The 14,256-nt window shown below is 38.3% G+C and overlaps 1 protein-coding gene across 6 annotated transcripts in view; it reads left to right on the forward strand.

The window, feature by feature from the left end:
• Window positions 1-14,256, forward strand: part of FOXP2 (forkhead box P2) — a 319,636-nt gene that overhangs the window by 163,659 nt on the left and 141,721 nt on the right. For all 6 annotated transcript variants that reach the window (XM_039508029.1, XM_039508009.1, XM_039508039.1 and 3 more), the window contains one exon: window positions 11,851-11,940. In XM_039508029.1, coding sequence (XP_039363963.1) covers window positions 11,851-11,940 — 90 coding nt within the window. The remainder of the gene's footprint in view (window positions 1-11,850; window positions 11,941-14,256) is intronic.

The raw sequence follows: 14,256 nt of genomic DNA on the forward strand, positions 1-14,256 counted from the left end.
TCAACAGCAATAACACACAAGTGCTTCAGAGATACTCACCAGTTGGCCAACTCCCTTCGTGTTCCAGCTGCCTTCATCTTACCAGCCACTGGAAGCATGTGTGCTTTTTTCTAGTCCACATATCATTTTGTTTATGGTCATTTGGATACTGTGGTTCCTTCTGGAGTTCCTCACAATCCTCTCTAGTTTTGATTAAGCTAAATAATTTTGTTTTGGCAGAAAAGTTTCCTATCTCACTGTGGGCCTGATCCAAAGCCAACTGAAGTTAATGGAAATTTTCTATTGACTTCAGTGTAGTTTGAATCTCCCCTATTTCCCGACTCTGCCAACTCATTCATAAATATTATTGAATGCCATCAGTTGTAGTACTAATCTCTGGGCCCCCCTCTTTCTCTGAAAATTGGCTATTTATTGCTATTCTTTGTATCCTGACACCTCATCTTTTTTTAAAAACCCTGGCAAGACTGTACCTCTCTCCAGAGTTTATCAAGTTTCCTTAATAGCCTTGTGAAAGGGTGTTTATCAAAAGTCTTGGTAAAATGTAAATAACTTGCAGTAAAATGTGTTAGTAATGGCCACCATTGGGACTCCCATTTTTTGGTATTATGTTTATTGCATTTTTTGTTTCATTTATTCAGATTTTAAGTGCTCAGCCAGAGCTCTGCGTGCTGTGTGAAAATTAAAAACACATTTGAAAAAGAAATACATATAATTTTCCCCCAGTGCAAAAGTAGGGAGCTCAGCAGACTTACGCATTGGATCCAATTCAGTTGATATAGCTATTTTAAAAGTCCCGTACAGGGTAGAGTGATTTATATCATGATTTAAAGTATTTGATTTTTTTTAATACCAATCAATTTAAATCAGGTTTGTACAACTGATTTGTAAATTTGTGCTATTGAAACTTTAGAATAAACTATACTAGAGGGCCCCGTATTTTGTTGCTTATGTACACAAAGCTGTACACCCACCTAAGCCTGAGCCTGCATGATAGCCAAGCCCCCCTACACACACACACACACACACACACTCCAATCAGAATCCTATTGGTTTTGGTGAAAATTGGAAAACTAGAAAAGCCTGACTTCTGTAAAAATCAGGCTTTTCTGATTTTCCAATTGTCAGCAATACCAATAGCATTCTGACCAGAATGCTGGGGTGAGGGTGAGTGGCCTGGATGGAGCTGGGGGGCAAGGGGCCTATCTGGATGGGGTTGGCTGGAGTTGGGGGGTGATGGACCCAGCCTGCGGGTGGGAGCTGCTCATTTGAGTGGTCAGGGGGTCACTCTAAACCCTAACCATTTTATCCCTATATCCTGAGTGTCCAAATGGTGATTTCAGTAGAAATCAGTCTTTTCTGTTTTTTCCCATGTTCACAAAAATTAGTTGGGTTCTGGCCAGAGTGGAAAAAAGGCTTTTTCTGGCTTTCTTATTTTTGCTAAAATCAATAGGGTTCTACCCATTGATGTCTGGAACATTTCCTGTAATTTTGGAATTGATCAGATTGTGGTTTTTCAACAGTTATTGCATTACAGGCAGACAGAGAGACAAATTCCTCACGTTGAGTGTACAGACTAAGATCCTCAGCCACTAATAAATGCTTTTAAAAAAAATGCCATCACTGGTAGGATGTCTCATTTGACTATTACAAACCTGCCATAGGCAAAACAAAAAAAAAAGGCAGCAGAAGAAGAGGATGAAGGTGGGGAAGAAAGAGAAAAAATTAAGTACTTGATCCTTCGGTCATTTAAGCAGATATATAACTTACAGTAGAACCTCACTCAGAGTTACAAACACCAGTTACAAACTGACCAGTCAACCATACACCTCATTTAGAACCAGAAGTACGCACTAAATAAAGCAAATACCGTACAGTATTGTGTTAAATGTAAACTACTAAAAAAAAAAGGGGAGGGGAGGGGAAGCGGCATATTTCTTCTGCATAGTAAAGTTTCAAAGCTGTATTAAGTCAGTGTTCAGTTGTAAACTTTTGAAAGAGCAACCATAACATTTTGTTGAGAGTTACAAACATTTAAGAGTTACAAACAACCTCCATTCCCGAGGTGTTTGTAACTCTGAGGTTCTCCTGTAATTCACATGACTAGTCCCATTGACTTCAAAGGAACTACACGTGTTCTGAATGTTAAGTACTGTATGTGTGTAAATATTTGCAGCATCAAGAGCTGAAATTGTATTTTTATTAAAAGTTTCTCTCTTAGTGGTATAAAATCTTTGTCACTTGAAAACAAAATTTCTTTCGTGTTAGCAATGAACATGCAATTAGATTTTCCATACATTGTTGTGAACTTTTTTTATGCACACAGGCTACGTACCTTCTCCTCCCTGAAAAAGTCTGGTGTCACCATCACAAACCTTAATAGTAGTTCCTTTTATAGTTAAACAGTATTAAATATCTATGGATGTGCAATTCTGAGGGCAGTAGTAAATCAAATAGTTATTGTCTTCATATGCAGAATCCTTATTAATTAATAACTCTTCAGCTATTATGAAATTCTGAACATTCCCATTGACTGAGGCTCTGATTTGCATAATTGCTATAAGATGACTTTTTAATTGCTATCCACTATGTAGGTCTCTTCCTTTTGGCCTAAGTATGGCCTTCAGCCTGTCAGAGTGGAGGACTTTGCATTAGCCATGTTTTGCAAATCCCTTCACCAACTGGATACAGGACATAATTGAGAAATAAGTGTAAAGGTATGGGTATGCATGACTGTGCTCTGCATGGCTGAGGCAATCCCATTTCAGTATAATTGTCCTTTTAGCATTCGTTCTTCAAATTACCTTTTCTCTCTCTTAATATTACCTACCAACACCAATCAGTCTTCATTTCTGTCCCGTCCCTTCTATTTTTGATTCCATTTTTAATGATGTTCTTGAATGTGAATACTTCCTATTAATATAACAGTATTTCTTATTCCGCCTCTATACTGATTCTGTGCTTCTAACTTTTCCTTCTTCGTCGAGTGATTGCTCAGGTGTATTCCACAGTAGGTGTGCGTGCTCACCACGTGCACCGGTGCCAGAAGTTTTTCTGTTAGCAGTACCCGTAGTGGGGGAGCACCGCTGCGACCCCTAGAGTGGCGCCTCTATATCGCACTATAAGGGGAGCTGCGCACTCCCCCCACCCTCAGTTTCTTCTTGCTGCCAGTGAAGGTAGTCGGAACTTTGTGCTCCAGCTCTGCTGTAGCACTTCTAGCCTTAGTAGTACAACTCTTCTTCCTAGATTGCTTTTCTAGTTAGTTGCCTGGCTCGGGGCATGCCCTGTGTCCCAGGTTTCAAGTCATGCGACTCCTGTCACAGTTTTATGCGCAGGAGCAACCCACATTCTCAGTGTCTTCACTGTCTGGGCGAGACTCACGTAGGTGAGCGTTGTAAAATCTACAGATCGTTCAAGCCTCGAACGAAGCGTGAAAGACAAAAGTCTCATAGCTTCAGTCATGGCCTTCCCCGTGACGACAGCAAGGGTGTGCCTTCAAATCTTAGGCCACATGGCAGCATGCACCTACTGGATTACCTCGTGCATATGCACATGTTACGACCTGGCAAGGGTTCCCCCACCGCCTATCGTGAAGGCGCATTCTACAAGAGCTCAGGCCTCATCAGCCACCAATGGTGCTCACATCCCTATTCAGGACATTTGTAGAGCTGACACATGGTCCTCTGTCTACACCTTTTCATCGCACTATGCAATCGTCTCCCAAACACAAGATGACACCGGGTTTGGTTGGGCGGCACTCCGTCCCTCAAACCCTTAAACTCCTACCCACCTCCAACAGATGTAGCTTGGAGTCACCTACTGTGGAATACACATGAGCAATGACTCGAAGAAGGAAGGACAGTTACGTGTTCTGTAACTGGTGTTCTTCAAGATCTGTTGCTCAGGTGTATTCAACATCCCGCCCTCCTTCCCCTCTGTCGGAGATGTCTGGCAAGAAGGAACTGAGGGTGGGGGGAGTGCGCAGCTCCCCTTATAGCGGATATAGAGGCACCACTCTAGGGGTCGCAGTGGTGCTCCCCCACTGCTAAGGGGAAAACGTCCAGCACCGGTGCACGTGGCAAGCACGCACACTTACTGTGGAATGCACCTGAGCAACACATCTCGAAGAATGCCAGTTACGGAACAGGTAACTGTCCTCTTCCAGTTGTTAGTAACTAAAAATCTCCCTTCTTGAGGTCTAGCATCATAGTACTACTTTGATATCATGGTATGGTTCTTCTTCCACCCTCATCCACTCTGAAAATATCAAACTTAATTAGGCTCTGATCACTGTATAGTGGCTGAACTATACCTGCTTCCATGTGCATTGACTCCCCTCCCTATCTATGAATTAACTATCCTTCCTCCCAAACCAAAACTATTTAGCTTCACACAGCTTTACTTACAAATAGTCTTAACAGTCAACAAGTTAATATCTAATATGCATTTTGAGACCTGACACAAGAGGTTTTTGAACCTACTTCCTATCAGATTGTATGTGTATGTATTAGAAATAGGTGATCATCTATAATAATTCATAGCTATTGAATAATTCCACAAATATTTTGTTGCTTCTGAAGTCACACGTGGGATAAGTGAAGTGGTCATTCTTCATTTCTCCTTCATGCCCTGTTTAATTCATTTTCAATATCTACTAGCAGATTTTATGTGTTAATTTAGGTGAATACTGGTATAGTGATCTGACTGCTTCTTTCAGTCAGTATGGTGATACAAGGCACATTCTTCTATTAAGCTGTAATTAAATCTCCCATTTACCTCAGTGGCAGTGCCACATGCAGAAGGATGGCAATGAGAGCATATGTGTGGACTTGCACAACTAATATTTGTCCTCTGGCTTTTTTATTAATGTAGTTAGTCAATAAATAATATACAGTGGCAATAATAAAACATACTGCAAACTACCTATCTGATCACTCTTTACCAAGGGTCACACTGTAAGCCAGATTCAGGGAGTACCATATGTCTGTCAGGAAAAGAATAATTCAGTGTAGTTGTAGACATGTTGGTCCCAGGAGCGAGACGGGTGAGGTCAGATATTTTATTGGATAAATTTCTGTTTGTGAGAGAGACCAACAGAAGTTGGTCCACTAAAACATATTACCTCACCCACCTTTTCTCTCTAGGAAAAAAAGATAGTCAGGTGGTGCACAGCTTTGCTGCACTGCTCTTAGATCCCTCCTAACCCATAAAATTCACATTCTGCGAGTGTTTAAGAACTTTGGAGATAACACTTTGGTATGCAATCACAGGACATGTGCATATTCTACTGTGTACCCCTGAAATGAGGTCTACTGGGATAACTTGTGCTCACTGCACAGGAAATTAGTGCAAGCAACTCTGTGGAGGTTTTGTTACCACTCCAGGGCCAGGGTGGGAAAATGATATTAATTTTGAAGCTGTATTTTGAACCTATTTGATTGGGATAAGTAAAGGGAGACTAAATTTATCTTTGTAAATGAAATATGCTACCTTCTAAGAAAGGTATCTATTGGTGCAAAATGTTTATTAGTATTCTTCACAGAAAAAATAAGATATTAAATGCAAAAATACCCCAAACAATTACTATTTTTTTTCTTGTAATTAACTAGTATTTTTCACAAAACTCATCTAATTATGCATCAGTCATGGTAAAATGAAAGGTCAATAACTACAGATGCATAATTTCTCTCTGATAGATTGCTGTTTGAAAATAGGTTTGTGACAATTAGATGATTAATTTCCTTTTATTAAACACCATTATGAGACTTCATGTTGCATTCACCAGTTTATTACTGTTACTTTTTCTCTTTTGTTGGAAATTAATGCTGGATAACATCCAGCCTAAATAGAAACTCAGGTAGATAGGCATTGTATTAAAAAGAATTGCTGCTTCTATTTTTGTTTTTATTGCAAGAATGACCAAAGACCACAGTTAGGATAATGGTCTCAGTGTGCTTGAGGCAAACATTTTTCTTGCCCCAAAAAACTTACAGGTTAATATATTGTCTGTAAAGCAACAACAACAACAAAAACAATGGGAGGGAGGTTTGGTGAAGGTAACAGTTATAAAAATATGTTTGTACTGGCTAGGGCTGTGCACAACTTGATGTTTATGAATAAGTATTTTTATAACTGTTACCTAAGATATATTATCTTAAGGTATCACCACCCCAACTATCCCACACACTAAGTTAATTATAAGACATTGGGCTAGCAGGAAAATCTTTCTTGTAAGACTAATTAGGTCAATCTTTCCATTACTTGGGACTGGTTGACCATTACCTTTCTCACTATTATCCCCACCTAAACAATGTTTACTAATTCTGCAGCACTCAATTCTTTCAGCCCTCTACTGGTCATCTAGATTTCTTAGACTCTTGAGTTTCCTGAGGAAACAACTAGCAGGTTATGAGCACTACTGCCAGCAAACAATATAATAATTGTTCAGCATCCCACATCTTGGTGGCATCCGTCTTCTTACTGTTGCCCAGATGTTAATTGTGGGATGCTCTTGACTGTATAGGCTCTCAGCTGTTTGTCCCCTTTTGGCATGCTTTCCAAAAGGTTTCCTCATCACCATGTTTGATTCAGGAAGGAATTTTTTTCACCAAGGCAGATTAGACTGACCCTTGGTAAATTTTGGGTTTGCTTTCCTTTGGTGTATCCAGAAAGGGTCATTGGGCTGCGTGATTTGTAGTTGGAAGTGGTTCAGATCTTCATAAATTGAAGAGCCTCCGAATGATAGGGTATGTCTACACTACCCGCCGGATTGGCGGGTAGCGATCGGTTTATCAGGGATCGATATATCGCGTCTCATCTAGATGCGATATATCGATCCCCGAACGCGTTCCTGTCAACTCCAGAACTCCACCAGAGCGAGCGGCGGTAGCGGAGTCGACAGGGGGAGCCGAGGCCATCGATCCCGCTCCGTGAGGACCGGAGGTAAGTCGACATGAGATACTTCAACTTCAGCTACGCTATTCATGTAGCTGAAGTTGCGTATCTTACATCGACTCTGCCCCCCCCAGTGTAGACCAGGCTATAGTTTTGCTAACTTGTGTAGACTAGTTTGGAATGTTTGTCAGTTGTCATTACTGAGTGGCTAGTAACCTATGGGCTGTTTGTTAGAGAACTTTGTCCCCATTCCCTTTTTCAGATAACATAATCATAGGTTAAGTGACAAAGGGGTTTAGTAGTATCGTTGGATTAGTTCTAGGAAGAATCATACGCAGATGTGTGGTTCCCCTACAAGCAGGACTAAATCTCCTTATGGGAAAGTGATGCCTATACAATTCTGGGCTTGTGAAGCTGAGTCATTATGGGAAAGGAGGATACAATGTAATACCCTGGAGGGCCAAAGGTTCCACTAATCTAATGTAGCTGTATAATCACTTGGTTAATATGCTGCTATCCAGTTAATAAAATTGAGGCCTCTTGCCTTTAACTCAACTAAGTGCATGCGCATGCGTACGTGTTTGCCTGTTGCATGGTGCTACCAGTGATGAGATTTAACTCTTGTATGAAACTTACAACTTGAAAGACTGTTTGGAAGCTTATTTTATGTTCAGTGGTCAAAGTTAAAACAGTCAATCGTTTAACAAAATAAAATAGGGATTTTGGGGTGGAAAGGTGAAAGAATCTGGCTGTCTTCTGGCAAGTTTTTTGGTTCTGGTTATCTGCAAAGTATACACCGTTTGTCAGTATAACTAAGGAGTGCCTGTATAAACATTCTTGTTTCGACTGTTCCACGTAATAGTTTCTTGTATCATATTTCTTCTGACCTCGCTATCTGAAACCAATTACAGGAGATCCATTTGGGCTGCATCTATTTTCATAAGAAGCCCAGGCAGCAGTGTTTTTCTCAGAGATGAATATCAACATCAAATATGCTTCTGAGTGCTTTGTTATTTATGTTTCAGAGAGATTTTGTAGCCTTCAGCTCTCAAGAATGTGTCATGCTGTGCTGTTTATACATTGAAGATATTAATGGGCGTAGATGTCATTTTTCATTTTAACGTCTCAAATGCAACAGGCTTATAGGTTAAACATTCTTATTTTTAAAGAAAAGATATGAGTGACATCTGTTTTCTACAAAATACACATTTACTTTTTAAAGCAGGAAAGTAATCTGTTTACCTTCTTTGGTAGCAACTTTCACTTTGTTAAAATGTTAAATCTTATTAAATTAATTTGAAAGCATTCTTAAAATAACAAAAATCTAGGGAATAGTACATGACTCATATCTCCTTCAATTATCTTTAACACATATAAAAATGTACATTAAATTATCAACTTTAATAGAGTGAATTATATGCAATAAATTTTATTTTTGTTCTGCTTACATTTCAGATAGGTTGGAACTGCACAGTAAATATTAAGAAAAAGTGTTCCCAATAAATATTTTACTGCAAGATGCAATGAGTTCTGGAAACCCATATGCCCAAATTTCCTGCTCATGCTGCCAATACTTATACCATTGTAATGATTTTCATTCACATTGTTAAACTAATTGCAATTTCAATCGGAATCTTTAGTTATTTTTAGTGTTTTCATCTACATCACCTTTATTTTTCTACAGTTTTACTAAATTAGATAATTTAATTAAGCAAAAATGCTTCCTAAATTCAAAACAAATGTCATTGGAAACTGGATATTGTTTTGACTTCCCAAGAAACCTTTCTTTTGCTAGCATTGGAATCAAAACTCTGCATAATTTTGACCAGAAAAGTTTGTAAACATCTGTTAGTTTGTTTTAGTTGAATTGTATTTAGATCACATATTATCATCCAGTTAGTTCACAGAACTTTATTAATGTTATCTGGAATTTGCCTTAATTTGATACATGACTGAAATGTAGATGTGTCTTCCAACATTAATATTTTACTTTAAATTGTCAAGTTGTTTTTCAAGGATTTAATAGCAGTAAATGAACTGATAGAACTGAATGTTTTATAGTCCCCTAATTCTCACAGTTTTGAATAGTGCCAATAATAATTATCTGAGATGAACAATATGTCTCTGAGAAATTGTTTACTGAGAAGCAATACCAAAGTGTTAACCACTACACTGAGGAAAAATGTGTCATGTGATAACAGATATAAGAACAAAGACTGTCAGTGATTTCTCCTTATGAGTTTTAAATCATCTCTGATCTTTTGAAATTGTTTTCTGTTCTTCTTCTATCTCCTGTGTTTACAGTAATCTAAATTGCCACAATAAGCTCATTGAAGTATTCAGGTAGTCATCATTTGTAAGACATTCTGTATTAAAAGATGAGCCTTTACTCTTTTAAAGATGTCTCTACCTGCACATATAAATCAAGCTAGTTTAAGTAGTGTAGCCTTTTATGCAAACATATCCTGTTGTGGTGTATTTCTTTTTCATAGACTGTGACTTATTTTGTAGTGGCAGGGATTCATGCTTTCTTATAGTGATGCTGTGCTAGGATGCTCCCCCTGATTTGAGCAATATTGCCTGGCAAAATTCTGAGATGCTTCAGATTCTAGTTCTCTAATTCTCTGGTACAGTAAATCTAGAGCTGGGCCAGAGATTTGAATCCTTTTTATATTGGTGCTAGTTGTCTGTGTTTCTGAGGAAGATTGGGACCCTGAAACAACTTGCAGAGTGTGAAAATAACCCATGGATATTATTTTTTTCGAGCATTGATTAGTCTAGCTATATAATATAGCAAGATGCTGTATTATAATTTTTCCAGATAAAATCAGTTTAATGAACTTTCTGCTACCACTACAAATAAAAAGAAATTAATTATTCATGGCGCTTTCCCTCTTCTATTTATCTTCAGATCTCTTCACTGGTCCTTGTAACAACACCATCTGATTGGTGAGCTATGCAAACTCCTGTCAATTCAACAGTGCAATGATTCCCTCTCTTTAATTCCAGTCTCCCTCGGGTAGGGCTCCAAAGATTGTGAAGGATCATAAAACTCACTACAAATCAAAATGAATGTGATGCCTGAGCAGTACCATTTCTCAGCCAAGTGTTTCAGAATAGGACCTTGGGGCCAAATCCTGGTCCCAGTGAAGTTAATGGATATTTTTCATTGACTGCAACAAGACTAGGATTTGGCCTTTAGAAACTATTCGTGAACCGTGATTGCAAAGAAAATTATTGTTCTATTTAGAATAGCAAATAGAACACAAGTTCTATGGCGACAAAATACTCCAAGTGCACATTGAAATACATTGAACTGTACTTATTTTTAAAGAACAGAAGCTGGGTCTCTCTCTCTCTTTCGCTCTCATTACCTAGGTTCAGGGGAATGTAGGGGAATGTAATAATCCTTCTAGTGCTGAAGCTGACCTGTAATTACTTGAGAATTTGATGAAACAATAAGCAGATTGTTGTGGGAATGGCTCCAAATGTTAAAAGTATGTTCTGCAAACTTGTACCAGATCCTTCTATAGGGAGACAAATCAATGTTGTTAGGAAATGGTGCTAGTGCATTCAGTTTGTTTACTTTGGTTTTCTATGTCTGCCTGCCTTCTCAGAAAACTTGCTTGGAGCCAGACTGTAGCAGCCCTCTCTCTGTCTTTTCATAATTGATCAGGGGATGACTGCCTTCCCTGAGGGTTAAGACGTGGCAACTTTTTCTGTTTGCTCAGCATCTCAATGCAGTAGTTCAAACATTGTTCACACCAGCTGGCAGTGTAATGCCATATGCACATCTTGTCAAAGCAACTGTTGTCATGGATACTAGAAACTATCTTAAAAACCAGCTCATTTGAGTCTAATCAAAATTGTACCTGTCTTTATCAGCTGAGAAATCTTGATTATTTTAGGAGAATATCGATGAAATAAGGTTACATTGTGATATATAGACTGAATGTTCCAGTAACAGCAATATGACGTAGTTTTATACATTGTTAAATAACATAACTGCTATTCACTGAACTCAGACATTGAAGAGGGAGGAGAAAAAGAGTTCTTCAAGTAGCTTCATTATAAATGTTTTACAATTAGTTTAAATTGTTTTTTCCTTTTAAAAAAATCTTTTAGTAAGTACTGTTTTGTAGCTCTTGTTTTTACAATAATTTTATAGACAAAATTCATTTAAAACTAGCCCTCTTCTGGTAAATTGAATGTTTATATAAATTTCTATTGCTTAGCTTTATTGTGCTGAGTTGGAATGAAAACATAAAATAAATGAAAACATCTTATATTTTGATTGGGATAATGTCATCCACAGAAACTAATCTGATTGGTGGAGTGGTAATTTCTTTGTTCTCTGATTTTACTAAGAATGCAAATGAAAACCACTCAGTTTTATTTAGCATTAAAACTGCACTTTATTTTGTCAAAGGAGAGGTTTCCCCTTGAATTGTAAGTACAAAAAAGTGTTTTTAATCTTCAATGAATATCCTTATTAATTCACTTTCAAGATAATCTGATGTTGATTTGTCAAATTTAATTACAGCTTCCGGTAACACTTGAAGTCTACTGCTTTTGCTTCAAAATTGTAATATGAAAATGCAAATTGAATGATAATTTACAAGGGAGTGGGCATTTTAGTTGAACACTCAAAGACAAGTTCCTTGTGGAAATGAGGCTATTGATGCAGTTTATGATTTTTCCTCTTCAAGCACTTTAAACAAATTAACTTTATTTCCTGCAGGATTTCATGTACATCCATAAATTCTAGTGAAGTCTTATATGTATATTCTGAGGATTTTTCTTGTATATTTTAAGAAAAACTCAAGTATAATGATTACAGATTGAATAGGAGGAGACTATATTTTCTCTGAATGTACTTACCTAATATTCACAGTGACTAACCAGCCTCTTTCTATGAAATGTTCAAAAATTATTTCAGGATTGTCTTTTTACTTTTAGGCACTCCAAGCAGCAAGACAGCTGCTCTTACAGCAACAGACAAGTGGACTGAAATCTCCTAAGGGCAGTGATAAACAGAGACCACTACAGGTTAGTAAAATATGCTTATCTTTGGGGCCTTATTCACACAGAAGTGCATTGTGCTCGCACATGTATGTGTCTGTAGTGTACTCTTGCATATGTACAGTTTCACAAATACAGTAGATATGCTTGTGTGCTAGTAGTTCATTTCTGATTCATAAAGAAAACTCACTGCACAATAAGAAAATTTTGTAGTTTGTAGATGCTTAAAAGGTCACTTACTACAGAGATTTATGCAAACCAAATCTGAGTTCAATAGCTACAATATAAAGAATGTTTGTATAGATATCTTGAGAGATAGTGTGTGCTCTTACTCACAAATGGACGTAAAAAATCCTGTGTCAAGACTAAGAGTAAAATGATGTCTGGGAAAACAAAGCAGCCCTAGACAATCCACCAGCATTCTAACCAAGGGACAAATGCAGAACAACCCAAAGCTGTCAACACAACTGCATGAATTGCAAAGGAGCTGCACCTGCTGCTTTTAGAAAAATATATTCTAGAGTTTCATATTTGAACGTTGTATTTCATTCAGCATATGTGAATTGCTTTACCACATGTTGAGTAATTTTTTCAAATACTTTATTGATAAAAATACATGTACTATTTAGAAAAGGCAAACCATGTTATCCCAGGAAGTTTTGAGGTTTTTTTTGTTTTGTTTTGTTTTTTTGTAAATTTTACCTCATTTGTCAATTGTTGTAAGTAAGAGTTCTATTTGAAATTATACACTGCTAACACCAGAGATTCTCACTCATTTCAAGCAAACCAAATATTCATATTTTCACCTGTGAACAGCAAAAGACAACAATATGTGAAAGATGATTGAGCCTGGCTCTGAGTGTAAAGAAAGTATAATTCCTCCCATCTTTTTTCTCACAGCCCCTTTCTACTTCTCCGGGGGAGGCTTTAGGCCTTTTGGAGGTCACATATTCTTTGGTAGGCCAGTGAATTTCTGTATGGTTCCTTTACGGTTGGTGTTCTCCACTGAGCCAGAATTCCAAACAGCCACTTGGGGCTGCTCTGCATCCTCAGTTACTTTCTTTAAATAAGTGTCTTTTTTGTCTCAGATGTAATTTGTGTGGTGTGTTCTTTGGCTTTAGTCTTCATGCCATTTTTCTCTTTTGGGGTGTCTAAGGGAGTATCTCAAACACAAGAGTTTTCTTTCTCACTTTCTTTCTCTCTTTCATGTGAAATTTTGCCAGAAACATTATGTTCATTTGTGCACTTTTTAATGTAATTCCACATTTTCACCCTTTTCTTTGTGACACATTCATGAAGGAACATAAGGACTCGTTCACACAGTTCTACGCTTCCACCTTTTTCAAATGTGCTTTTTAAATTGCAGCAATTTGCATACTTACGAGCTGTCTCAGTTCAGTGAGGACTGCCCTGGCTTTTTTAAACCAACTATAAGTGCTTACAACCAGGCCAAAGACTCAGGCAGATGTCTAAGGGGAATTAAATATATACAGTTGGCATCATGCCATGAAGATTTGCTATAGAAAGCAAGCAAGAGTCCTCAGCTTCCCCACACTTCTCCTCAGTGTTGGGTTTTCCTTCTAGTGGATGTTCTGAAAGCTGAGGAGAGAGACAAAAAAAGTGGCCAGAGAGGCAGCAGCTGCCTGACCTGCCAGCTATGTTTCTTCAGTGAGTGCTTAAGGGTAAGATTGGCAGCTCAACGCTCCACCACCTGATCTTTATCTCGAGTCTAAGGAGGAAAGTTTTGGAAGGAACAGCCGGGAGGGATGGACGGTGATGAAAGAAGGGAAACACATAGGGAGTCAGACCTGAAACCTAGAGGGATGGTGATTATTTTGAGGGAGAGATTCTTCTGAAAGAGGGGGAGAGATTGGAGAAGATGCTCTGGGTCCTCATAGTCCTTATGGATCAAACATGGAGGATATGCCCTGTGTCTTTCAATCTCCCAGGGAAAGGAAATGTGTGTCTACATTACAATTAAACACCCACAGCCGGACCGTGTCAATTTACTTGAGTTCACGGGGCTTGGGCTATGGAACTATTTAATTGCTGTGTAGAAGTTTGGGCTCCAGCCTGAGCTTGAACATCTATTAAAGAGTCCCATGGACTGAGTCAGCTGTCATGGGCAGCCATGTATGTTTAACTGCAGTGTAGACATGCCCTTATGCCTCGTGCTTCCTTCTCACCAGTGGTGGTGAAACAGGGGAGGAGTAAATAAAGAAAGCAAATAGCAAATATTTTCTTTTCAAAAGCTTTCTAAAGCCAGGATTGCTGCTTTTTTATGCCAGATTTTGCACTAGACACCCCGAAAGCCCACGGTGTCTCTTATTAAGTGTGTGCACT

The sequence above is a fragment of the Mauremys reevesii genome, linkage group 1, assembly GCF_016161935.1.
Source record: "Mauremys reevesii isolate NIE-2019 linkage group 1, ASM1616193v1, whole genome shotgun sequence".
Lineage (NCBI taxonomy): Eukaryota > Metazoa > Chordata > Testudines > Geoemydidae > Mauremys > Mauremys reevesii.